The 25,698-nt window shown below is 38.5% G+C and overlaps 2 protein-coding genes across 14 annotated transcripts in view; one reads left to right on the top strand and one right to left on the bottom strand.

Annotated features, from left to right (window-relative positions):
- Nucleotides 1-11,636, top strand: part of SLCO5A1 (solute carrier organic anion transporter family member 5A1) — a 75,720-nt gene extending 64,084 nt beyond the window's left edge. Inside the window, exons 8-9 of the mRNA XM_048286191.1 lie at nt 3,219-3,283; nt 4,336-11,636. Of these exons, the coding sequence (XP_048142148.1) occupies nt 3,219-3,283; nt 4,336-4,781 (511 nt within the window). The 3' untranslated portion in view covers nt 4,782-11,636. The remainder of the gene's footprint in view (nt 1-3,218; nt 3,284-4,335) is intronic.
- Nucleotides 11,637-14,390: 2,754 nt separating this feature from the next.
- SULF1 (sulfatase 1) overlaps nt 14,391-25,698 on the bottom strand; it is a 124,799-nt gene continuing 113,491 nt past the window's right edge. For 12 of the 13 annotated variants that reach the window (XM_048286177.1, XM_048286183.1, XM_048286179.1 and 9 more), the window contains 6 exons: nt 25,538-25,632; nt 25,062-25,127; nt 24,393-24,565; nt 23,233-23,375; nt 23,004-23,127; nt 14,391-16,792 (listed from right to left, as the gene is read on the bottom strand). In XM_048286177.1, coding sequence (XP_048142134.1) covers nt 15,969-16,792; nt 23,004-23,127; nt 23,233-23,375; nt 24,393-24,565; nt 25,062-25,127; nt 25,538-25,632 — 1,425 coding nt within the window. In that variant the 3' untranslated portion in view covers nt 14,391-15,968. Of the gene's footprint in view, nt 16,793-22,075; nt 22,110-23,003; nt 23,128-23,232; nt 23,376-24,392; nt 24,566-25,061; nt 25,128-25,537; nt 25,633-25,698 lie in introns of all 13 variants that reach the window. The other variant, XM_048286190.1, reaches the window with a different exon arrangement.

Here is a 25,698-nt window from a genome sequence, read left to right as displayed (position 1 = left end):
GCTCACTTGAGTTCTGTAAGTATTTTTGCCGTGCCTGCTATCACCAGCGCCTGTCAAGCTTGTGTGTCATAAAAAGTGAATAGAATGGGGCTGACAGGGATTGGGTAAAGCTTGTTTGTATTTAGAATATGTGATATGATAATCCACTTTAGGAAACATGAAGTGCACAGTGAATTCCAGGTACTATAAAGAGAAAACAAGCAAAACATCATGGAAGAAAATGATTACTCCTGAAAAATTTTCAACCTTCTTAGAGCGATGGTTTTGGATTTTCAAATGCAAATAAAAAAGTTAGCACTTAAAATTATCCTTTTCTCATTCTTAAAATGCTGATTCCTGCCACATGCCTGGTTTTGAGTCTTCCTTTTTTATCTTCACAAGAATTTTGAACTTGTACTGTAGTAGTGGTGTTATTGCCACTACTCTAAGGATAGAGAACACACTGCCTTTGTAGGAAAAAGGCAGTGGCATTTATTTGTCAATTTGAAAAAAAGCATTCATTTTTGGATTTGCTTTTCCCATCTCTGCCATCTAGGTTGATAAACATAATCATTCCCTGTAACATCTTTGTCCATTTAAAATACAGCTCCTGTAAGTGAAGTTCTGCTGATTTTTAAGGAAAAGTGAGCTGAAAAAATATAATATGGTTATATTATATAAATATAATATAAATATAATATAAACTGCTAAAATCTGTATTTGTATAATCTATGTTGCTGCTGTTTAAAGAGAAGGAGGAATTAGAGGAAAATTATATAATTATTTGCTAGAATCTACAGAGCATACGCATAAGCATTGGTTCTGCTGGTAACAGGAGGACAAAGAATGGTTTAAAGATGTCTATTTGGTTTGGGATCTGAAGATGAAGGGCTCAGAGTTCAGGAAGTAAGTTCTTTTCAAATGAAGACGAGATGGAAGATAGAAAAAATAGAATAAAATAGTTCAGTTGGACCTACAGTGAGCGCAGACTTGTAGAAGCTGAAGGGACTTGAAGGGACATTAAAAATTACCTAGTTCCAACTTGCTGTTGTGGACAGGGACACCTTTCCTAGACCAGGTTGCTCAGAGCTCTATCCAGCCTGACCTTGAACACTTCCAGGGATGGGGCATCCACCACTTTCTCTGGGCAATCTGTTCCAGTGCCTCATTCCCCTCACAGTGAAGAATTTTCTTCTAATATCTAATCTAAACCTACTCTCTTTCAGTTTGAAGCCATTGCCCCTTGTCCTGTCCCTACATGCTCTGGTAAATACTCTCTCTAATCATCCAGTCCAACTGCCTGACCACTGCAGGACTGAGCACAAATGAAAACCTGTTAGTGAGGGCATTGTCCAAGCACTGACAGGCATGGGGCTGGCTTCCTCTCTAGGAAGCCTCTTCCAGTGTTTGAGGTACTCTTCAGAAGCACACCCAGAATGATCCAGATGGAAATGGGCATCCTGTCCATGAGACCAGGTTAGAGCTGATCTGAAGTAAATCCTACAAATGCTTGAAATACTTGTGGTGTACCTGTCCCCTGTCTCAGCACTAGCTGTTTAGCTGCATTAATTGCTAACATAGAGACATCTTTTGTCCTGGTTTTGTGTAAAATCTGTCTTCAAATTGAGGTTTTTTTAAAACCAGTCTTGGGCCTTTTATTTCTGTGAGAATGGTCCTCCCGACCAAGTGGGATTTCCTTCTGGTAGTGTTGTCTTTAGATCTTCACTCTGATATTCTGGGAGAAATTTAGCCCCCTATAAAAATAATAAATATGGCAAATCTTTGTAATAGGTCACAGAACCTTGGAAAACATGAGGCAGGTCAGGACTCAGCTTTGGTATCCTTAGGCTCAGTCATGAGCACAGCTGAGAAACACTCTGGCAGGAATCTTTGTCTCACCCCCTCCAAGGACGAGCACTCTCTTCCTGACATTTTCTCAGCTCAGGTGGCTGAGGTTTATGCAGGAGCCTGCTGCTGACACATGGAGGACTGTGCTGTGTCACATTGTGGAATTTTGTCTTCCAGTTTGCTTTTCAAAAAATGCACAGAAGGGGTGTAAAGATCACTGTTAGGACACTGAAGTCAGGCGCTTGGGGCTGGCACATCAGAATTCCAGCTGCTCAGCCTTACCTCAACTCTTGCGTGCACAGCGTCATTATAATTCAGAGACTTGTGACTTTATTCCTTCTGTCTCTGGATTTCCCACATGTAAAACAATACTAATTAAAAAACGTTGCCCTTGCATTGCAATTATGCAAAGGCAAATGAAGATAAATATAGCAGTGAACCTCACAATAGTGAGGGACATAAGTCACGTAAAGGACATCTCCAACAGGGTTTTGTAATGTTCAGTACCAAAATTGGTGGCTCACACACATGGACAGTGACACCTGCTGTCCCAAACCACGTATAGTGCTTTGTGCATCAGTCCAAGGTCTGTGGCCCAAGTTGGTTCTCCAATTTCTCAATTTCTTGACTTCAAAACTTGATTTTACAGCTGCATCCCTTTGACTGCAGACTTTTTGTGTGTTTTTATAGTGTATTTCAGTGTCATTAGAAGCTGTCTATCTTAAGACCTTTAGATTTAGAATTAAAAATATTTTAAAAGCAGTAGGTAATTTGTGGTTTACTAAAATTGTAGTTGCAGTGTGGAATTTTGTTACTTTGTATCTAGTCTTTTTAAGCTTGACATTTTTCTTTTGAAACCAGTGGAAGGAGTCTTGTATTATTTGAATTGAAAAGATATTTAAGAGATGGTTTGGATGTTTGTACTGGTATTTTTCCTAAAGCAATTCCAAAATGCTTATGGTACAAAAAAGATCCGTTAAATTCAGAAACTGAGTCCAGCTTTCAGCAATTTAATTATCCATGAATTTTAATTTACCTCAAAAATACTAAGAAAAATGAATTAAGACATATGAAATAATAGAAGGCTATCATGAGAAGCCATAAACATTTTGTGTAGATTCTCTAAATTTCCTGAATGGTTTTGGATCAAATTCTTCAGGCCTTACACAGGTAAAGAAAAGTCAAAAGGCCATGACTTACATTTTGATTAAACAGATTCAGGAGGGGCTGGCTGTATTTTTTCCTAGCAATAGGAGTAGAAGCTAAAGAGAAGAAATTTAGACAAAGATTATCTATAGCTCAGAAAAAAGCCATGAGGTAGAGCCAGAACATAGCAGGATGATTATTGGTTATGACTGTTTCTTTACTGCTGTTTTCTGTTCACCTGCTAGGTCTGTGGAAGATGGAGAGCGGCCCTTTGCACTAGGAATGCAGTTTGTTTTATTAAGAACTCTTGGTAAGTCTTACAGTAGCTCAGCATTTCCATAAAGGCCATGTTCAGCTTAAATGCACCATAAAAGTATTAAAATTCCATAAATCTGCAACTAATTGCTTGACTAACTGTATTAGGAACCTAAAATTAATAACTTCTGGGAACATTGCATCTGAAAATGTGGTTAATTTACTTTTTTTGGTTACTGACTTTCTAGAACAACATTGTTGTCCCAGAAAGATACGTTTTTACAGTTGCAAATTGTATTTAAAATTTAATAGTTACTAAATATTATTTTATAAGGATTTTTTCACTTTCAGAAACAGATTTTTGTTGCTTTTAGCAATAATAGGTTTTTTTAATTTCTAAAATAAGCATTTGTTACTTAATATCTTAATGTCTTTCTTCCAATATTACATAATGTCTTTCAAGTGTTTCAAAGCAAAAATGGATAAATGTTAAAAGTCCTTATTTTTCAAAGCATTCTCTTTCAAGCTCTTGAATTTCTAAAATCCTGCCCATAGAGAACGCTCCAGGTGTTCAGCTACTATGAAATACATGACTAGAGCAAGCAAGGTCTATTGTAAGATAACAAGAGAAGCCCATAGAGCTGTATCTTCAGGTTTTGTTTGAGGAAGGATGTTTCAATCTCGTCTTAAAGACGTATTTTTGGAGAAAGCGGGAGCATTCAGTGGACTGGCTGCATTTTTAGCTGCCTTAGAAGTTAGTCTGTTTCTTAGGAAGATGTATTTAAAAGGAAATTTATAATCCTAGTGGTCTTACCACTTACATCTGTCTTCAAAAACAGCAGATTGAAGTACCTGTTGGAAGGTGCTGCTGCATGGGCTTCTTTGTTTGAATTCTCTCCATTTGTGGTAGGTTTCATGTGTGAGATAAATAGTGTTGGTGGGAAGACTGGCTGACCGGTTTTCCATGTTTTACATTTCATGTGAGAACAGCAGTGTAGAAATCTTGAAAATGTTCAACCTACACTCTTTGGCTGAGGCATATAGTTTCTTTAGAAGTTTTCCACAATATGCTAACACATATTATTTCTCTTGCTATTTTTGCTTCAGCTTACATTCCCACTCCAATTTATTTTGGGGCTGTTATTGACACCACGTGCATGCTTTGGCAACAGGATTGCGGAGTACAAGGATCTTGCTGGGAATACGATGTCACCTCGTTTCGTTTTGTCTACTTTGGGTTGGCAGCTGCTCTCAAGTTTGTGGGATTCTTTTTTATTTTCCTGGCCTGGTATTCCATAAAGTGTAAAGAAGAACAACTGCAGAGACAGAGTTGGAGGGCTTCGCCGGTGAGCACTGTGAGTGAGATGGTTGGACAAGCTGGACCCCAACAAAACTATGCACGGACTAGATCCTGCCCCACCTTCAGTTCCCAAGGAGACACCAGTGTAGCACAAGGAATGAACTGCATAGCACAGACCTACCCCGGCCCTTTTTCAGAAGCAATAAATTCCTCAAAAGAAAATGCATTGGAAGAAGTCACTGTTGAGATATAGACCCCTGGCTTGGTAATGTAATACTTAGTTTTGTTGGTTGACTTAATTACGGCGCCTTGTAAAACACCTGTGCCTTCTATTTTTAATCTAAATGTAACATGTGATAAAACCAACAAAGCTTGATGCAAACAACCATAATATGTTCCTGAGGGCTGGATACCTCAAACCAACCCGAGTTCTTATTTCTCCCCTCCTGACAATGGAGTTTTAAAAATTGTGTTTGTAATTATTTCAGATGTGTCCATGAAATGTCCATGCTCTGATCTAATACCATTGTAAAGTTGAGGTGTTATGAACAGCAGAAGTCAGTGGAAGAGTGACAAAAACTCATATTGTTGATGTCTAGACTCAGAAAAATGCTTAAATGTATTGTCAACTTCATATCCTCAAATTGTATTTTTAAGAGATGAGTAATTACTGTGAGTTCTGCTACAAAGCACAACCGAACTTATTTAAACTATGCAACTTACTTGGATAATTGTATGTGCAGCAAATTAAGTTTAAAGCTTGCTTTTAAAGACATTACTGCAACTGAATTTGAAAGGGGCTATTTTCAGGCATAATCATTAAATTAAAAAATAACATAAGGTTTAAAGTACTGTTAATAACATGTCAAGCCATACAAGAGTTATGCATCAGGTAGTGTTTGCAAATGTTGAGTTGTAACATCTTTATCCTGTCAAAATGTGCATTAATTTTCACTTGATGGGATGTAGTAATTCTTTACAAAGTATATAGGATACTGTAATGCTTGAAGTAAAAAACTTCAGTATTGGTTTATAGTAACATTAAGATGTAGGAATCATACAGACATACCAGAGTAGATATGTGCATATTTCTGTGATGTTATTTGGATGGCTGTTAATAGCACCAAATCCATACTTTCCTGAAGAAGAAAACAGCTGGTTATAGCTTGATAGGAAGTTTGGCTGTCCTTCCATGCCAGTCTAGTTCAGCTTCAGTGGGAAAGTCCCGAGGGAGAGCCAATGGCCTGGTCTGGTGTCTGGGACCTGGTGGGTCCCTCGCAGCCAGCAGCAGCAGAGTTCAGGCGGGTGCTGCTCCCACCTGCTGCAGGAGAGAGCAGAGGAGCCTCTCCAGAGGGCTGCGAGCAGCCTGCCCACCGTGGTGCCAGCTAGGAGGCTCTCCCTGCACTCCTGGCGCCGCCGAGGCACTGAGCACCCTGGCACCCAGGACAGCTGGGAAGGGAGGGCTGGCTCAGACCCTCTCTTTTCTGCCACACTTCTGCCTCTCCGGCTGCCTGGTGCTGGGCAGGCTGGTCGGACAGGCCTGGAGATCCTGGTTGTGTGGTTTGTCCCACACATGGCAGCCTTTCCTTTTCTCAGCTTCTCTGAAAGTTCCTGTGAAGGCAGAAGGTGAGTTTGTCTCTCCTTTGGCCTTCCAGGTGAAGAGCTAATGGGAATTGTCAGCAAGGGTGGACTCACAGGATGTGATGTGGCCTTTGCTTATTCCAAATTACTGTAGTGTGTTCTTTCCCCGGGAGATGCTGAGACTTAATCAAATGTGCTTGGCATTTCATTTCTTGCTCTAGAGGCTTTGTGGTGCCATGCTCATGAGGTACTAATGATGTCTCAAAGGGCAGAAAATTATTTCAGTTGGACACTAGGAAGTCAAGGCTGTGTTGTGCCCTGCAGGAGAAGTCTTAGAAGTGTAGGAAATTAAAAGCAGTCTTTTAAGAGGACTCAGTGATAGTCTGGTTTGGATTTTGCTGAGTAGAGAACTTGTGTGAAAATAAATAGGAAAGAGCAGAGCTTCTACATATTTTTGAACAGAGCTATTCCTGATTTAATTTTTCAATTTAGAATATGTATATTGATCAAACATTATATGGAACCACATCCTTGAAAATAAAGGCAGTACTATCCTTGGCATCCACTGAGTTGTCCTGGGAAGAGTAGATTTCCCTCTCTGCCTTTGCCAACTGCCTTTTGTCATGACCTGGATTCTCTTGACCAGCACATGGGACTACCCATGGGGCTGCTTATTTCAGAATGTCTCAGTCCATTTATGTAGTTTGTAACAATTCTTACTCTTTGTGTCTGGAAACTCAGATTTTTCTACCCCAAACATTTTTTGATTACTTCCTACTATTCTGTCCGTATTAACAGCTTTTTTCGGGTTAAGCCTGAGAATGTTTTTTCCTTTTATGCAGCCACCAGATACAACGTGTCCTCAGTCAGTACACATTCTCTGAGATGTTGGCTTCTACACTTCTTGTCTCGAGAAATAAATTTCCTTGGCTCAAAGGTGTTTGGTGAATATATATGTGTGTATATATATATATATGTATATATATGTATATATATATATATATTTCCTGTAGGAGATCAGAATAGATGACAAAAATATTTCCGTTTGCTCCAGTCTCAAGTACTTGTTGCACCAAGAATTTTCTGCCATGGCAAAAATTGGCAAAGTAGTGGGACAAAGTGTAATTGCAGCCCAGCACTCAACCATTTTTATCACTTCCTCATTTTAATCAACACAGGGAGAAGTGAAGACTGACAATCTTTTCAAATACCTCAGAAACAGAGCATATAGGGAATTGTAAAAGACTGAAGATTAATCATCTATCCTGATCTCTTCTATTTCATGCCTTGTGTGCTTCTGTTCCATACAAAAACCAAGGGAGAGCAGATTAGAATTGTCAGGAACTAATGGCACTGATACTAAAGAATGAGAGCGATGAAAGTGACACTTCTGCAGCTGCTGCTGCTTCTGAGCTTTCAAGGGAATTCAGAGCTTGTTGCACTGGAGACCATCTATTTTTTAGGATATCCTGACCCTTCAACTTCTAAGAACATTCATATTTTCTAAATGGTTGAGAAAGTGAAATGTAGAAGGAAAGAGGCTAACTTCAGAGATACTGAAAAAGCCTTCTTTACATCATTTCAATTTAAATTTTTAATTAAAAATTAAATTTTAATTTTTTCTTTGAGAATTATAGGCAAAACAAAATGTAATTCTTTATTTTTCAAACAAATTCATTCCTGTTTTTGAATATAGATAATTTTGGCAATGCGAATAAATTGCTATAAAATCAATTAAGTCAGTGTCCTCTGAAAGAAAGAAAACCCAAACTCTGGCCAGTTTTTGATTGATTCCTGAAGGAGGGTTTCTTGTGAGTAAGCTGTAATAGTCTAAACTAAGCCAATAAAGGTATGCAGGGGAAACATATCAGCTTCCTAGAAATGTCAGTTCCAGCATTGTCACTGACTGGTGGTGTGACCTGCTGAGCAAACACTGTGTTCTGAGGCTGTCACTGCTGGAGGAAACAGAATCTCTAGACATGGAGTGCATCCCTGGCAGTAGTCACAGTCGACACTTGGTGCTAAACTGACTTCACAAGAACTAAAGAGAACTTTGCCTGTCATCCAGTGCAGGGGCCCATGCTGTCTTCCTCCTGTGAAATCCTCTCACCACAGAACATAAAATTCTATTAGGCTGTAATTTTTGCCACCTTCCCTCTCTTTTTTAATATCGCTTCTTAATTTGTACTGTTAGCTATGCATTCATTATGGCTCTGATCCAGCAGAAAACTTAAATATGTGGGTAAATTTATATGCTTAAGTCATGCACTTAAAAATAATGCACATATGTAAGTATGGGACTGAATCCTGTCTGCATTCAAAAAGGAATTCCTTTATCCAAAGAGTATTTCTATGGTGAGCTTTTCCTCGCATGGATTCAGTGATAATTGTAACCAGAATAGCACAAAGTAGCACTTGAGTACTCTCCTGTGGCATTCAGGTGTGTCTGCTTACATATCCAGCAATGGAGGAAGGCTGTCATTTTCAAGTAGAATTCAAATTCAAAATATTTTGTGGGAATTTGTCTAAGATTAATTCTAGCTCTTCCTGCCATTCACTTATTTTATGAATTTCTGGCTGAACACCTGTGTGTTACATGGGGAGATAGTTTAAATAAAGGTATCTTTCTGACCTTAGAGCCAATGAAATTGCTCAAGTAATGCTGTAGACTCAAGTTGTGCCCTTTCACAGGATTTGGATCTAGAGGTTCAGATGACAAACTGTCAGTATTCCACACAAACAGAGCAGAGGACTGCTTCAGAGAGCATGTCTGGGACAGGGGTCAGCACCTTCTGCACTGTTCTTGCAGGTTTTCCCCCAAAATGCCTGAATAATTGCTGCCTTACTACATTTTTCTGTGCATGTGATACCACTTCGTGGTGTTATATTGATATAAAACTGATGATAAATAGGTCCAAAGTGTCTTACTGCTGTTTTGTAGCCAGATTCTTTGCCTCATCAATCAATGCTGAGGCTGAAGAACTAGGCCATACCTTGGGCTGGAAGTTAACAAGCTGGTGCTTTAGCGAGTGTGTGTGAACTAGGGAACATCAAGTGCTTGTTTAGCTTTTATTCACTCTATTCACTGGTTATTGCTACTATTTTCAGAGATCAAAGACAAAAAACTTCCTGAACAAGTTTATCTTTTTCTGTTTTCTCAATAATGTGTCTTGTACAATGGCTTAGGAGATGCCATGCTGCATGCTTCGGAATCTGGCTTCTGCCAGCTGAAGCTATCCAGCTGTGGTTGCTTTCCAGGGCTTAAAACACCTGGTAGCAGAGATTTACCTGGACCGTAATAATCATTGCTTTGGACAGTGTTTTTGCTACTTGGATATTAAACCTGTAATCAACACATTTCACATACTGGACTTGATTTTTGGACACTTTCATCTCTTTAGAGTGCTTAGAAAGTGAGCAGTCAACGTCACAGTGGTAGATTTATTCTTTGGCAGGGAATTAGGGCTTTCTTCTTTTTTCTTTTAACATCTTGTTTGACAAATAACAGTTCAAAAGGATTGCATGTAAACACTGTCACAGAGTAGAGATGTGGAACCTTCAGTGTGAGGACAGGGTATTACCAGGGTTCACATGATTTGTCTTCTTTACACTGAGTATCACTAATACATGTTACTGTGTGCCCAAAGGTTTGAAAGCCTACCTGATCCTCAGGAAGGAAATTTTTCCTGTATCTTCCTCATAATTTATTGTGTAAATCAAGGAGGAAAGTTAACACTACCCATGTCCTGTGGCCATATCCATTACATTAAACTGCAGTTAATAACTAAAGTTAGTAACTTTAGCAGTCACCTTTCCAGTCCTTCAGTTAAGGTATTTTTTTATTAATACAGCCTGTTAAACACAGACATAACTCTGCAATTTCAAAGTAGCTCCAAAGTTTTCTTGACTTCAAGTGTTACAGAACAGATGCTTATTTATCCAGGTACCATTCTACTGTTTTAATTATTGCATTATCCGTTGTGTGTATTGTATTTTTTTATTTTTTCAACCTCAAAGCAGTTGTCACAATGTTATTCTGTAACAATGTTATGTTCATTGTATAGAATAGATGAAAAGCTGTGGAATTAATGAAGGGCTACAAAAACATCCAAAACATTGTTCACCTTGAGGAAGGGTGAGACAGCTTCATAATCTCTGGACAAATGACTAAACAACACTGTGGTGCTAATAGGTACTGAAGTATTTTATGATGTATCCACTATGACTTAAATGACATATTCAAGGCATGTCAATGATGCAAGTGCATGTGTTTCTGTTCCTGAAGTCTGGACTGCTCCGACAAAGACAGTGTTTGTAGTTCTTGGTGGGCCAATTCCTGCCTAGCTCTTCTGTGGGAAAGTACTTTCAGGAGTCTGTGTAGGATCTGGCCCAGCACTAACAGGTAAAGTAAAAGCTACACAGACCACAGAAGTCTTGTGTACAATGTATTGAGCCTGCTGTAGCATGCTACTTTATTTAGTTGCTTTGCTTAAGCAGGGGCTAAAAATAAATTCTATAGTAATGATAAGAAACACTGGGCTAAATTCTGGAACCACTTAACCAAGCAATGTTAGCAAGGGTTTGAATTGAGGATTGAGATCTGAAATGTGAATGTTCATAGAATATTGGAAAGAGAGGGGCAGAATAAGAGCAAATTCTATCTCTAGGAATGGAAAAAGGCCAAACCTGGTTGACTTTGAAGTGAGCTATGATTTACAACAGAGGGATTTGGTTTTACAATCTTGAAGACAAAATTTTTTCCCTTCCATTTTGAATTCTGAATCATAATTTTTTTGTGTTACTGTACCTGGGCTGCTCATGCAGGACAGGTGTCTGTATTCTCAGTAGTACTGAAAGTACTAATAGCACTAATCACACTTCCAACTAACAAGCCAGAAATTTTACCTCTGTAGCAAACTCCATGTTGGAAAACTTGGAGGGAAATTTCAAAACAAAACAAAAAAATAGGTACAAAATGATCCAAAGCTCAGTTTCAGAACAAAAAAGAAAATTTTGCATCAGTGAGATTGACGGTTGAGTGGAGGCTTTCCTGAAGGAAGGTTCCTGCTCTTTTCCCCAGCTGAGCACATGGGAGTTTGGCCCCTGGCTGCAGTGCATACCTCTACCAAATGATTTGTGCAGAACAGCAACAGTCTGGGTAGTATAGTAGGAGCATGGAGTGGGCACACTGCCTGTAACTGTTTAGTTTTTAAAAAACTCATTATTAAGCAAATGTGTAGAGTATTAAGGAAATTTGTAGAGTATGTCTGACCGTATGAATGTGTGGCTGCTGTGCTGTGGTAAAAAGAGAATAATTGGTTTATGCTGGGTATTTTTGCATACTTTAGGCTCCTGTATGTTTTTTTTTAATTGATATTTATTTCTCAGCAGAGCTTAGAATAATTTTAAAGTTGTATAACCCAGGATTTAATGACATCTACTGTCAGCATCTGTTGTAAACATGTGTTTACAAAACAAACTCTTGAATACTTGATACTTGGAAATAAAAAATAGCATATCATGTTGATTGGGTCCACATCCTCTTTCCCAGTTCAAAGTAAGACTTAAGGTGTTTTCATTTCCAATACGTATAACCAGACAAAAAAGCATCTCTCAGATCCCGCTGCACGTCACCAGTGTCCAAGACCAGAGCTGTTAAAGCAGGGAAGGTGGATGGCATTAGGTTTGTAGCACACCACAGTGTGGGTGCTGTTGCAGGTTGAAGGCCGGCCGGACGCAGCGCTCGGCTGGCAGCCCGGAGGGCTCCGGCTCCGGGAGAGGCTCCGGGGGCGCGGCTCTGCGCTGACCCTGCTGCCCCAGCGGCTCCAGGCAGCCCCGGGCGGGTCAGGCTGTGACTGCGTCCCCTCGGGTGTCATGCATCGTTTCTGAAAGACTCTCTGGCTCGTACCCCGTTTACTGCACATCAGTTCTCACTGAAAAATCATGTTAGAGCACGCAAACAGGATTGGGTTTTGCTGAAACTAAAGGAAGAAGTTTTGTTACAACATCACACGTACCAGGCACCCATGGCTGCTCCGGGCTCAAGTCTGGGCAGATCTTCCTTGGACAGAGCTGTTGCACCTCTTGGCTTCTCAGCCCTGACTGTTTTACACAGATCCTCACTGACTGTGCTTGTGTGACTTCCAATGTAGACAGCTGCAGGCATCTCAAGGGATTTTGGTTGGGAGAGTGGGGGTGGTCTGTGCTCAGACCTGCACTCTAAAATATCTTCTCTCAACTGTCACAAAAAACAACAGATGGCTGAACTTCAGAACAATGCTCTGATTCAAATGTTTGTGTGTTTGTTTGGTTTTTTTTTGCAAAGCTGCTAGTGTGCATTTACCTCAGGAATAACAAGATTCACCTATTGATAACAGCTCTAAGTCACGTCCCTGCCCATGGTGGGGGTTGGAACTAGATGATTTTTAAGGCTGCTTCTGACCCAAGCCATTCTGTGATTCTATGTCTAGCTCTGGAAATGAAGCACTACACATCTTTGCTCTTCTGCAGTGCTTTCAGTCTAGGGGGTCTCAGAAAGTGTCTCACACTTTCCAAGGATGTGAGGGCAATACTGGCTGCCTTATTTTAAATTCCAGATGAAACTTTCCACATAACATTGCTACCTCCCAAAGATATGCAAGTTTTAAAGTTCTTCCTGTCCAGCTCCAGGGGCCCTTCAGAAAGTAATGAACTATGTACTGCCTTTCAGAATAGAACATCTGCCACTGCTCTGCACATCACAAAAAGCCATGAAAGTCATCCTCTTGGCCCTCCCCTGGTGTGAGGAGCACTTGCCAATGAAGTCAGATTTAGGCACTTGTTTTGTTCCTGAGCCTGCAACTGCCTGTAAAAGCTTCCTGACAGTCACGCCATGGACTGCTCATGGACTCAACTGCTTCAGCTATGGGACAAGAAGTACTGTGCAGAAAGAAGTGCAAAACATATTGGGACAGCAACACACTGCTTAGGCTGCATACTTAGAGATATGACAGATTTTGGCCTTTTCAGCTGGGTTTGGTTTTATATTTCATGCATGTTTCCAAGAAAGCAAGGATCAGAGCTCACTGCTCCCTTTACCTCTTGCCTACATAATGAGTCCTTTATACTTTCTTTCCTCCACACTCCTATAAGAGACCTGTAAAAAAGCCTGCCACCTAGTTTAGAAGATAGGGCACTGTTCAGCTGATAGTTTAGATGAATGAGTACTGTCCTAGAAGGAAGGTAGACAACATTCAAGATGCTCTCTCTTCCATTTCCTGAATGAGTACTTTAAGCTCTCAGGTAAGGAGGAAGGACAAGTGGGGTGAATGGATGGACCACACTGTTGCACCATTCTCTTCTCTGCTCTACCCAAGCATTAAGAGAGAAACTTCCAAAGAATGGAGGGCACACTGTTGGTGCTGGATAATTCCCTGCACAAAGACACAAGACATGGTTGTGTGGGACCTTGCTTCAATTTGCCTTTGTCCTTCAACTCCTCCCAAACTCGCTGGCTCAGCCTGCTCTGCACCCTGCTTTGAAATACATCCTGTGCTTGCTACTGTGCTTTCAGGGTAGATTTCTCTCAAGGCTGTATCTGACATTGCAACAACTGCTTTTTGAAATACTTAGATTCACTCCCTTTCCTGATCCCCACAAACGTCACCTGAAACTTCATGTCTGCAGGAGCATCAGAGTCCAAGGACTATGTAAAAGAAAGAAGAGTTCAAGAAGCACAGATTTAGAGGCTGAGTTTAGGTATGAAGGTAATCTTTTTTTCACAGGCCATCGAACAAACATAGAGTTCATGTAAGACAGAGTTTACCTTGAAGGCTTAATTCTTTTTCATGCTGACTCTTGTACAAGGAGACACAACTCCTGGCTAGAGATCTGTGGTTCACTCTTGGTGAGCCCTGCATGTCTGGTCTGTAGTGCTTTGCTGTCTCAGGGACGGCTGTGCAGTGAGGAGAGAAAGCAGCAAAGCAAGGCATGGCTCCATGAAACACTGCGTTACTTCTGGGAACTGCTGGTTGTGCAGCTCGGTGCATGGAGTTCAAGCAAGAAAGGATTTGATGAATTTGGAATTAAAAAAACTAAAATCACAGCGTGCCTTAAACAACAACAACAAAAATATACATTACTCACATCTCCAGGAATAATTTATAACTAACAGAATGTTGTGTGTTATTTTGTTACCTGTTTTTAATGTGGATGGATTCTTAAAGCTGAAACTGTTAACATATTTTTGAAATAAAACTTATTCAGGAAGGAAACTGGATCATCTGGACTTCTCTGAAGCAGGTAAAGTAAAACACTTTTTATTTCAAGAAATATTGCTTCTAGACTTTCCCGAAGCCAGAATTGTACTATAAAAGTATCACAGAAATATTATACAAGATTTAAAAACACAGTTTGTATCCTAGTAACTTAAAACCTATGTACAAATAGCATCATTCAGGACCATAAATACGTTTTTCTATCAATCCGCCCATGACACATACATCAGATAAAGAACTAGTAATTTTAACATATTTACAGAGTCCATCAAAAGACTGCTTCTTAAAATTATTAAAATCCTACTAAAAGAATCTGCTTTTTAAAAAGTTTCCACTTAAAATACAATGTAATGAATGTAAGTTTAACCTGCATTGCTTGCAATAGCCAAAAAATATTCACTACACAAAATAACGTAACAGGTAGGAAACACACCCATGAGTTGGACACTGTGGAATTACATCTGTTTGAGGTAATTCTCTTTAGTTGCTGTTGTCATAATTATTTAGAAATTTATAAAAAAAACAAGGGACAATGTTAACTTTTGAGTAACAGATTTTCTGAGTCATTTTCATATTATAGTTTATACAATTTAATGTTTGGTAAAGTTCAAGAAAAAATTTAGAATACAACAACAAAAATTATTACTAAACTACTATTGTTTACTCTCATGTGCCTTTTGTGTCTAAAATAATGGAAATCTAACATGATTTTATCATTCCCTTTAATGCCTGTTCAAAACAAAAAAGGAATTCAAGACTCAAAACTATAATAATGCTTTCAAGATACTGTTGAGAATAATAAAAATCAGGCGGGGTGACAAAAACATTTATGTGTTGATGTAAACCTTTCTACCAGTATCAGAAAAAAAAAAAAGGTCAAAAAAATTAATGGAATTTTAATTCTGCAATATCAACATATAGGGAAACAATCCAATTTAAACAAATCCTTCTACAGTTAACAATCATTAGCCATACCTTTCTGAGAGTAGATTTAATAAAGCAACAAAAACATGCAATATTTTTGCTAAAATAATATTTGAAGAATCTTTTTCCACAATCCATGGTGTTTACCTCTTTCAGGTCAGTCTGTTTATTGGTTTCACAATTTCACAAGACAACAAGCAAACTAAGAAACTGTAAGGTATTAGATGCATAAATGGTATGGCATACAGATTTTAAAAGTGCATTTTACTTGAAAGCGTGGCATTAAGAATTGCCAGTGGTTAAAATAATTGATGAAAAAGACATTATGCAGGGATATTGGGTGAACTGAAACACTCATTCATGGTGGGATCATTTGGAAATAGTGAAAGTAACTTGAGTGTCCTCTTCAAAGAAATAGCTTTTAGCTTTCAGATAGGGTGCTACTGCATTTGAAAGTTAACACTGTTTCTTTTAATGGAAAACTGGAAATCTTGCTTCCCAGTGTGGAGAATTACAGTGAGAGCAGTGCGTGTGAATAAAAAAATGCACAAATACTGAACTGGGCTCAATTTAGCTGCAAAATATATCTACAATAAACATGGAATGTCAGTTGTCATGATTACCTTTGTTAGTTTGCTAATAAGAAAAGGAAGAACTTACTTAATGGTTTACAACTTGATCTAATCCAAGGACAGTGGAGCTGAGGCACTGCCCTCTGCATTTAGGATTTGTGAACTTTCTCCTGCAAGACTCTGTTTGGTTTTTTTTAAGAAAGTTCCTGCTTCCTGGGTACTGACAGGTGAATCCCTAATGGATATGTTCACAGTCTGATGAACAAAGGGTTCACCAGACCTCATGGGAAGATACATTTGATCTTCAAATATATCTTCCACGGTGTCACTGTCCTGATGAGTGTCTTTTTGAGGAATGCTGATGGGCTGTAGCATGAAGCTATGCCGGGACTCCAACTCTATCAAGCCATTTCCACTGAAATCCATATCCAAACGGTCCGATTCTTTATCCTCCATCCATTTTTCAGCTGGATGACTATTTCTCCAGTGTGCATCATTCAAACTACTTTTCTCAGGAATATCATTGTTTAATTCAAGTTTCCTCTCCTGACTTAAATTCACCGTGCTCAAAGCAAGGGCTGCAAAGTCTGTTGGCACAATAAGCTGCAACTCTTCTGCAGTCAGGCCGCTGGACTCCTCGGCAGAAGTCATTTCCACCAGGGTGAACAGCGTGGATGATTCGTCCCCATCCCTGTTGCTTCGAGCAGTGTTATTCTTGTCTGTTTTATTTTGCTGGTAGTAACTGTTCAGCAGTGCAAACATTCTATCTACATCCTTCAAGTAATTAGTCCAGTCAGCCAGACTAAGTCTAAAGTTGTGTCTGTATTCATATACACTTTCATTCACACTGTACAAGTCTTCCAGTCCTTGCCAGTCAATGTCGCCAGTGAAATTGGGCAGCTTAGCCTTCCCATCCATCCCATAACTGTCCTCTGTTGAAAGAAAGAATAAAGCCTACTGGTGAACACTATTAAAGGTGCAAGCAAATCTTCCACGTGTGTCTCTACTTCAATTGGCTTGAAAGCACCACTGCTCATAAAGTAGGTAGCTCAAAGTGTAAGATGCTCCACCTCTTCTGTCATCAGATGAATGGTTCTGGCCTAGGATATGCTCACAGCTCCAAGAACCCCCCCTTGTCTCCTGCTACATCCTTGGGCTGAGTAAAAAAAGAACAGAATCTGGTCTAATGGGGCTTTGTGATGGCATTCAGAGATAAGTCCTTCCTCTGATATTTCCAGGTAGGAAATGTGTTTCAATACACAAATAATCCATTTGCCTCTTGAGCACTCCAGCAAAATATGCAATAACCAAACAATGGTTAAATATAAAAGATGGGACCAATCTGAAAGCCACTGGTCACCTGAACTTCAATACTCACATGAATTTTGATTCTGGGTAGCTTAAAAAATATGATCTACAAACTAACCAGACACATTTGATTTAGTAAATGATAGCCAAAGGGGGTTTTAATCTATTTTGTTAATGTTCATTTTAGTTCACATGGAGAAATTAAGGGAAATAAAAACTGTCAAAAATTGGTGCGAATTAATTGATAGGACTGCACCACTTTGTGAAATAGTGTTAAAATATACACAGAGAACCTTCTTAAGGTTTTGTTTTTTAAAAAAAAGCTCTCAAAAGTATCTTAACAGCCTTTTCAAATAGTAAGTAAATAAAGGGCATAGATATGAGTCTATAAGTAACAATGGAGCTGCACTTTTTATTGATCACAGCCAGAAAATGTGAAGACACAAAAGAATCCCATTTCAAAAATATTTAAAAGTTTTGCTACAGTAACTATAGTGACTCAGATTATCAACTGTGGTGTGAAGCCATTTTATACTGAAAAGTCACACATTATATTATTTAATTCACTGGGCAGACTGGATTCACTGATAAGATTTTATCAACAAGGTGGTCTACAAGGAAAGACAAATCAGGCAATGAAAATGCCTGTCAGGGAAAGTGACAATTTTGTCCTTATAAATGATATTGCATGCAATCTTTAGTAATTAATTCATTGGTAATGATTTATTCTCTTCCTGAAAATTGTATAGGCAGGTAGGCTAGTAGCAATTACTTTAGAACTTCAAATGGCTATAGTCCAACTGTGTGAACTGAGCTCAAATCTTCATCTATATTGAGCCCTGCATCCTACAGATGCTTCTTGGCATCTCCATTAATTTGTGTTCCAAGTTGCCCTTTCTCGTTACTTAAGTGGAACAGAAGATACAACTTGTCTCTATCACAGATTACATTCTTTGCTTCTTACTAGCTTGGGTTTTCACAGTAAAAGAATTTCTCCAATATTTAGTCCATCACATGGAAAGTCAGAAAAATACCATTATGGTCAGAAAAAACCCTTGAGATTTTTTTACAATGTGGGGCCTTACTCTGTTCCCACCAAAAGGAGACCACTTTCCTTATTTGAAAACACCTGAATCTTTGCTCTTAACTGGAAATATTTCACAACATAAAATCTAAGTATTTTATTTTTTTAATATGAAATTCTAGAAATATTTTTTTTTGCAAACATTAGACAATCTTCCTGTTCCACAAAGAAACGCAAGCTTTTTGGATTTGTTTGAACAACTATGACAGAGCATCTTCTTTCTTTCCTGAAGTAGACAAGAGAAATGAAATCATAGCATGGCCACATGAGAGCCATCTTCATAAGTCAAATTATGGATAATTTGTTTCCTGAAACAAAAGATAATTAAATACCACAGAGGTTTCAAGAAAGAAGATTTACTATTCCAGTGCTTAGAGGCATAAGGGGCCCTAGAAAACATCACGGCAGGGGGCTGCTTTGTCAAGGAATTTAGTCATTAAACCCTCTAAGATATTAACCACAACACAAGTGCAAAAATATATAAATTTTTCTGGTTTACTTCTGTTGGTAGGGGTTTTTTTCTTTTTTCTTTTTCTTTGCCACGTCAGAGCCTGTATAGGAAAACAAACTGTTGTAGGGACAGTCAAGTGGGTTGGTATATTATGGCAGGGAACTGAAAAAGAAGTGATGCTGTTTGACTGGTAACAGGTTTGGGGATACACCAGGGGAGTGGGGGGAAAAGCAGCAGCCAGAAAGGTGCTTTTGGGCTCAGAAGAGCCTCTGCTGCCCATCCCCAGCAGTGGGACAGAGGCTTGAGCTGCGGTGGCAGGTTGAGAAGTGGGAAAGTCTGGGGACCAGTGAAGAGGAACAGGGTTTCTGAGGAGCCTCAGCAGCAGGGCAATGGGGCTGTACTGCACAGGAGTAAGATCAGCATGGAGTTTGCTGTATTCCTACAAAACAGCTGAAAGTCTGAGTCAGAGCTACATGGTCCTTCACTCTGGATCTATTTTTTTCCCTCTAAACGTGGCACTGTTTCTGCAATCTCAGAGAAGTTTCACAGCTGGGAAAGCACTGGGAATTGTTCCATGATCTTTGTGTAAAGCAGAGAAAAATAGCTTGTTTGAAGACAGAGATAACTTGTATTCATACATGTTAAACAAATAGGGAAGCAAAGTCTTAAAGTCCTAGAGCTATTTTGGTTGACTGAGCAAGTTACCTCACAGTTTAATTCCACAACTTGCAGTAAGCGTGGAAAGTTTCCCACTGAAATCAAAGCGTACAGAGGGAAGGAGAGAGGAAAGAAGAGATTTTTTCCCCTGTAAGAAATTTCGTTACAAATAGATACGAAACGGGAAAGTGCAGATGAGTTACATTTGAGAAACAGCACGGCAGTGGGTTCCTTGATCAACATTTTGGAATTTCTCAGCTATGATATAGATCCAAAAGAGAAAAAATTGTTGCTATCTGTTCAAAACAAAACTTACTAATTTTTTTGCTGTTTGATTTTTCATTTTTAGATCAAGCTTTAGTTAAGCTTTACTCTCCATTTATCCTACCCTGGCATCCTCTATGATCTGCTCTGTGCCTGTGTTGTCTCAAAACTAAGAAGAGATTTGAATATGTCTCCTTTGAGACTAAAGATAGGTGGGTACAATCATATTCTTGGTGGCTTTGAAAAATTTCAGACAAGCAGGAGAGGAGAGAGGAATGTGAAGTTGACACATCGTGTTATCAACCACATCTGCAGAGCCACACTTTGTCCATCAAAGGACAGAGGTGACACCAGCTCTTCCCTGCTGAAGCTCTCTCTCCCTCTGTGTAAAGCAAACTGCATTGTACTGGCTATTTCCACATGGGCCTGTTGTTCCAGTGTTTTACTGCAACACAGGCTGTGCTTTACTAACTCAGGGCATTTTGAACTGGAAACAGGTCAGAGTGCAGAATCTACATGATCTGAAGGAAGCCTAAGGGGCAGTTCAGATGACTTTCCGTTGTTATTCCATTTGTTTCTCTGCAGGGAGCAAGAAAAGGATCCTCTAGTAGATTGTTTTAATGATTCCTGATAAATGCAGTTTGTTAATTTAATTTTTTGATTTGTTTCTGTTTTGTTGGTGGTTTTTTTTTTTTTTTGGTTGGTTGGTTGGTTTGGTTTGTTTGGTTGGTTGGTTTTTTTTGTTTAAGAAAAGAAAAACACACTCCACCAAGATGGGGCTTGAACCAAAATGTTGAACCCAGGCATCTGTGTAAATAGAATAACTGGGTGTCTGGAATGTCATAGCACAGAGCAATATTGCTTGTGTTGTATCACACCTGCTATTTATCACAGTAGTAAAATGTTTATTGTATGTTCTTTGGTACCAGAAGTTAAAATGTTTTTGTTACTAAACAGTGTAGGAAGATATACTTTAAGGATTAATCCTGTGTCCTCTACTATTTTAGGCAATCCTACAATTCAAAAATGGCATTTCTGTTAGATCTGTAGTTAAAATGAGAAATGCTTACTTACAAGGATGCCTTCCAATGAAAGACTTAAAATTACAGGGATTACTTTCTATCATTGTAGTAACCAGTTCCCACCAGGCTGTAATGAGCAATGCAAACAGTGGGATATAAACCAAACGTAAGTTTATCATTTTCCTAGATCCCAAAACAACTCAGTTGAAAAAATACAAAATTGGCTGCAAAACAAAATTTTGCTGCTTAAATTGGAGATCTGTACATTGAAATACATTAGTTTAATTGTTCTCTGACTGCTGGAAGCTAATGACAAGGTTCCTTTCAGAAGACCCTGTGAAAAACATTTTATGTAGACTTGTACACCCCTTGGACTCCCTTGTTTACTTTTCAAGTAAGCAATGTGTATCAGGAGCTGCTCCTCTACAGTGCATAGAGATGAAAATGTATAAAAATGTGAAAAGGAGCCCAGTCTAAATATGGCACTCCACAGATGTTAATCTGTTTTTCACCCTGAGGACAAGTACGGCTCAATGAGCAGCAAGCGCAGTACTGTTAAGACTTGCAGAGTTTTTTTCAGTATCTTCAGGGTTTTATGTTATGTTTGACTGGTTTCTCCACCAGGAGACACAGGGCTCTGCATGATAAACATGTAGGTACAATAAGTATATTTTTAAAAAGAAAAATATACTTTCGAAGAGCTGTCTGTCATGTATTCCTCAGGTTCAAGCCTTTTACATATACTTTTTTAGGTATAAAAAACCTCACCTGTTGCCTTTCCTCAGTTCAAATAATACAACCTTTTTAGGAAATTTCGTTTCATGCTTGTCTGATCTGGTCTCAGCCCAAAGGAGCCTCATTTTTCTGCCACACTTATATTGAACAGTCTCCTGCTGGCTTCTGAGCACAGGCTGCTCATATTGCGCACTGCTTTTGCTTAAAGCGGTATCTGCCAACATTTCCTAAAGCCAGTGAGAAGATTTTGCTTTGCTTCCATAGGTTTGATTAGGTTCTTTGTACCCCAGAAAGGCTTGTAAACATATTTGGTTTACATGTGAAAAACAGCTGTGAAGACTTACTAAATAAAACCAGAAAAACACCTCCAACCCATCCAAAATCAACAGGATAACATAAGAGCAACCCAAAAGAGGTGGTTCTTTCAGGGTAATTTTCCTTGGGCAAACATCTAAGAAGTACAGGCATGAAATATGAGCTGTATGAAGTCTTGCTATGACAATGAGCTACGTTAAATGCAGAATGGTAGATCTAAAAAACAATGGCCAAGTTCAATGTAGAGTAGTTAGAAAGTGCATGCATCAAAAGCTATGCTGTGTGCAACATGGCAGGATACAGACATTAGTTGAAATGGACTAGAGTCATGCAATTATTTGGAAAGAAGCTGCTGAGGAGAATAAAAAAGTGTGGATACCTGTGTGGATCATAGCTTCCTCCATCTTTATTTCCTGATATAGGAAAATACAAGAGTAACTTTTGTTAGTGTTTAGAACTTGTAAAACCATTCAAAATGTAGTTTTCCATGCACAGCATCTAATTCCTAAAAAGAAATGTACTGTGTTAAATAAAGACAGAGCTGCAGTCCAACAAAGACTTCCTGGAAGTTTTACATAAAAGAACTGAAAACCCACAGGTTTTCAAAAATAATAAAACCCCCAAACAATTAGATATTGTAAATAGGAGAAACATTTGTAGATGTAGAAAGAGATACAAAGATGCAACACCACAAATTATGCAGAACAGAGTATTCCTGTGAAAAAAAATAAATCACAATGTTCAATCAACCAAAGTTAAGTGCAACGAATTCCAGAGACAAGAAGTAAAAAAACCAGCTTTTCTTTTACCCAGAGACTCTTGTAAAGAAATATTGCTTTCTTCAAAAATGAAGAAGACTACTGCTGATTAGAAGTTTGAAGTCTCAGTTTTGGTAGGGAACCTGTAGTTGTTCATATAGGCAGACAGCATTTGAAATAAACACTGGATTTAACACCTCACCCAATACTGGGAGGCAAAAGCTAATGAAATAAAGCCTGCAATGGAGAAAAGAGTTATAGCTGTGAAGATTTGCATGTGGCCATTATAGCTCCAATAACGATTTCCCTTCTGCAGCATTTCTGTCAAATGATGGTTTTTGTCATCAACATCAAGATGGCAAGAGTAACCTGTGCAAACTTACAAAGAAGTTTCCTGGTCATGTGGATGTGCAGGATGGTGTATATGGATAATTCTAAATTTTTCAGAGCAACACTTAGGAGAGTGACACTTCATGGATACAATTTGAGCTAAAGTAGATTAAAAAAAAATTAATAAAATGGAAATAAACATTTCTATTTCTCTTGTACCTGTTTCAAGTCCCTTCGGCCTCGGATTGCACTGCTTGTAACCTTGACAACTTCGCAGTTCCATCAGCTGGATGTGGAGTTGATTCAAAATGCCTCTTTCCACTGTGTGAACTGTATTGGTCAGCTGAGAAAGAGAGGAATGAAGGGAAATGATACGTGTTAACAAAAATTAAAAAAAACCCTAGAGGAGCCTGGTGAATGACATTTTGTAACAGGAAAAGGGGTTTACCTGATAGGGATCAGTGTTCATATCAAAATATTCCAAGAAGCCAGTTGCAAACTCACAAAAGAGAAAATTGTGGGTGTCATTAACAGTTCTCAAACACCAGTAAGTGTTGTTATTGGAGCTTGTGCAAGCACAGAAAGAGCCCACTGTAATTAAAGAAACAAGTTATTAGTTTTCAGTGAAAAATAATATGCTTGTTTCTTCTACTAGTACCTTTAATCGCAATAATAAAATACTAGCCTTGCCTTAGATTTTTATTAAGATTTATTTAGATTTGGTTACTGTGACAAGTTGTGAACAATATCAATGTTTTGAACAGACTTCATAAAAATAGTAACTGTAGTATAATACATTAGCTCTTCTTTAAGTTTTGGACTGTGTCAAAGGGACGTTTTTTACCCCATGACTCTTGCTGGAGCATTACCAGAATGCACAGCAATATGAGAATTTTTTTCATAACTTTTTGTTACTCCACAGTTAACAAGTAATTAGCCAATATAATTGTTGTCTTTAAAACAAAAACCATGCATATGACTACTTTAGAAATATTTTAAAATGTAGAATACATATTAGCAGAAATCCCAGTGCAATCAGAACAGATTACCATTAGGAGACCATTTCTTTCTCCAAATGAAAAGTTGTTCTTAGCAAATTTTCAGCTTCAAGTCAAATATATTGTAACTTAATTTTCACCTGATCTTGAAGTTTTTGAAAATAAAGTTTTCAATCACTTTTCTTTCTCCACCATCAAAAATGAGAAAAGTATTGTTTGTTAATGCCGAATACTGAGAAATGTTGAAGTATGTCTCAATAGAATAGTAATCTGTATACCATGAAGTTTAAAGAGATTTAAAATATGCTTTACCTCTAATATTTTGTTCATATACACAAGTGCTATGCAGTTGTGATTTTGAAACTATTTTAGCATAAAAAAATGGAGTAATAGGAAGAATTCATAAGGGACAGTATCTGCATTTTGGTCACGATAAGTTGTTTATTACATACTTTGAAATAAAAACGTTAAAATTAAAGTAGACCTTTTATGTGCTGAAGTTTTTGACAGCATTAAAGGTCAGAATAATTCTTTGATTGCATGAAGTGGAAAACCAGTAATACAGCAGAGGATAGCCTGGATCACATCTGCATTTTGCCATAAGACTTACAGTTCCAGAATGGTGCTGTTTGCCAGTGGTTGTTGTCATGGGTAAAGCACGTCAGCCCAGGCAGGCTGCACTCATCTCCCTTCTTCTGGCGCCTTTTCCCCTTCCGCTCCTTCTTCCGTCTCCGGTTCTCTTTGAACAGCTGCAGTTTGCCATCCACCTCCTGTGCTGCTTCTCTGTTCAGAGAGGAAGTTGGGTATGTCTGACTAAGAACTTTGTTCTACCTGCTAAGAGCTAGCAGTTTTTACATCTTTCTGGATTTTATAAAGGCAGAAGGATGAGAAAGTGACCTTCTAGCTCAGCTTCCCCAGCTGTTAAGATAAGGTGTTCTCTTCAGTGAGCATGAGAAAAGATGCACTGCTGCATTTAGGTTTCACTGGATCTTTAAAAAATAATATTGATCTGGTTTTGATAATACTATTTTCATCCTTTTTCTATCAACAGGTTGAAGAAATATTGTCCATAAACTTTCACAAATTGGTCCAAAACTACTGAAGGTTTCTTGTGATAGCTTACCAAGTGTGACCTGTTCTTCCCCTCAGCTCGTCCCTTCTTCTCTTCACAAATAACCCAACAAAACCCAAACCAAAAAACTCCCCAAATCCCCAAAACTGTATTTCTCTAGTCACCAAAAAGCTAACTGTGAGAATGAGAGGTTAATAACAATCTTACTTGAAGGGATGAAGATGGCTCTTGAGTTTCTCTTGGGCCCTTACCCCTTTCTCTTTGTTGTAATAGCTACAGGGAAAATTTTAGGAATTATTAAGTCATGAAACTATTTTCAACACAAAACCAAAACAGAAATATACTATCGTTGGCATTTTCTTAAGGAACTATACAGAATGACTCACAATTTTCACTTCATTTACCAAAGTTATATCTGTGTGTTCCTATGCTAGGTTATAGCAGAACTACAACTGGATTCAAACATGTTAGTAGAATGCAAACATTTTTAATCTTAAAATGTTAAAATTTATCTTCTTGTGGTTCACAGTAGCTTCTACCCATATATAATTAAAATAGGGGCCTACAATGGTTATAAATATCAATAAAGCTTTGTTCTTTTATTTTCCATCTCAAAACCCCTGGAAAATGCATAAGCCTTAGAAATCAGTGTAGCATTCAGTATTTAGTGCCATCTCTCATACCTCTGTTTACTACAATCACATTCATCTGGTTTTCTTCTTTTTAGGTGTCCTCTAACTTCCCTCAAATTCTTAATTTTATCTTGGAGAGCTTCGATCTGCAGAGAATATTTCTGACTTAGAATTATTCTTTGAAAAGCTATCAGTGTAAAGACTTCACTGAG

The sequence above is a fragment of the Corvus hawaiiensis genome, chromosome 26, assembly GCF_020740725.1.
Source record: "Corvus hawaiiensis isolate bCorHaw1 chromosome 26, bCorHaw1.pri.cur, whole genome shotgun sequence".
NCBI classification, from domain to species: domain Eukaryota; kingdom Metazoa; phylum Chordata; class Aves; order Passeriformes; family Corvidae; genus Corvus; species Corvus hawaiiensis.
This window is presented reverse-complemented; position numbering and strand designations above follow the sequence as displayed.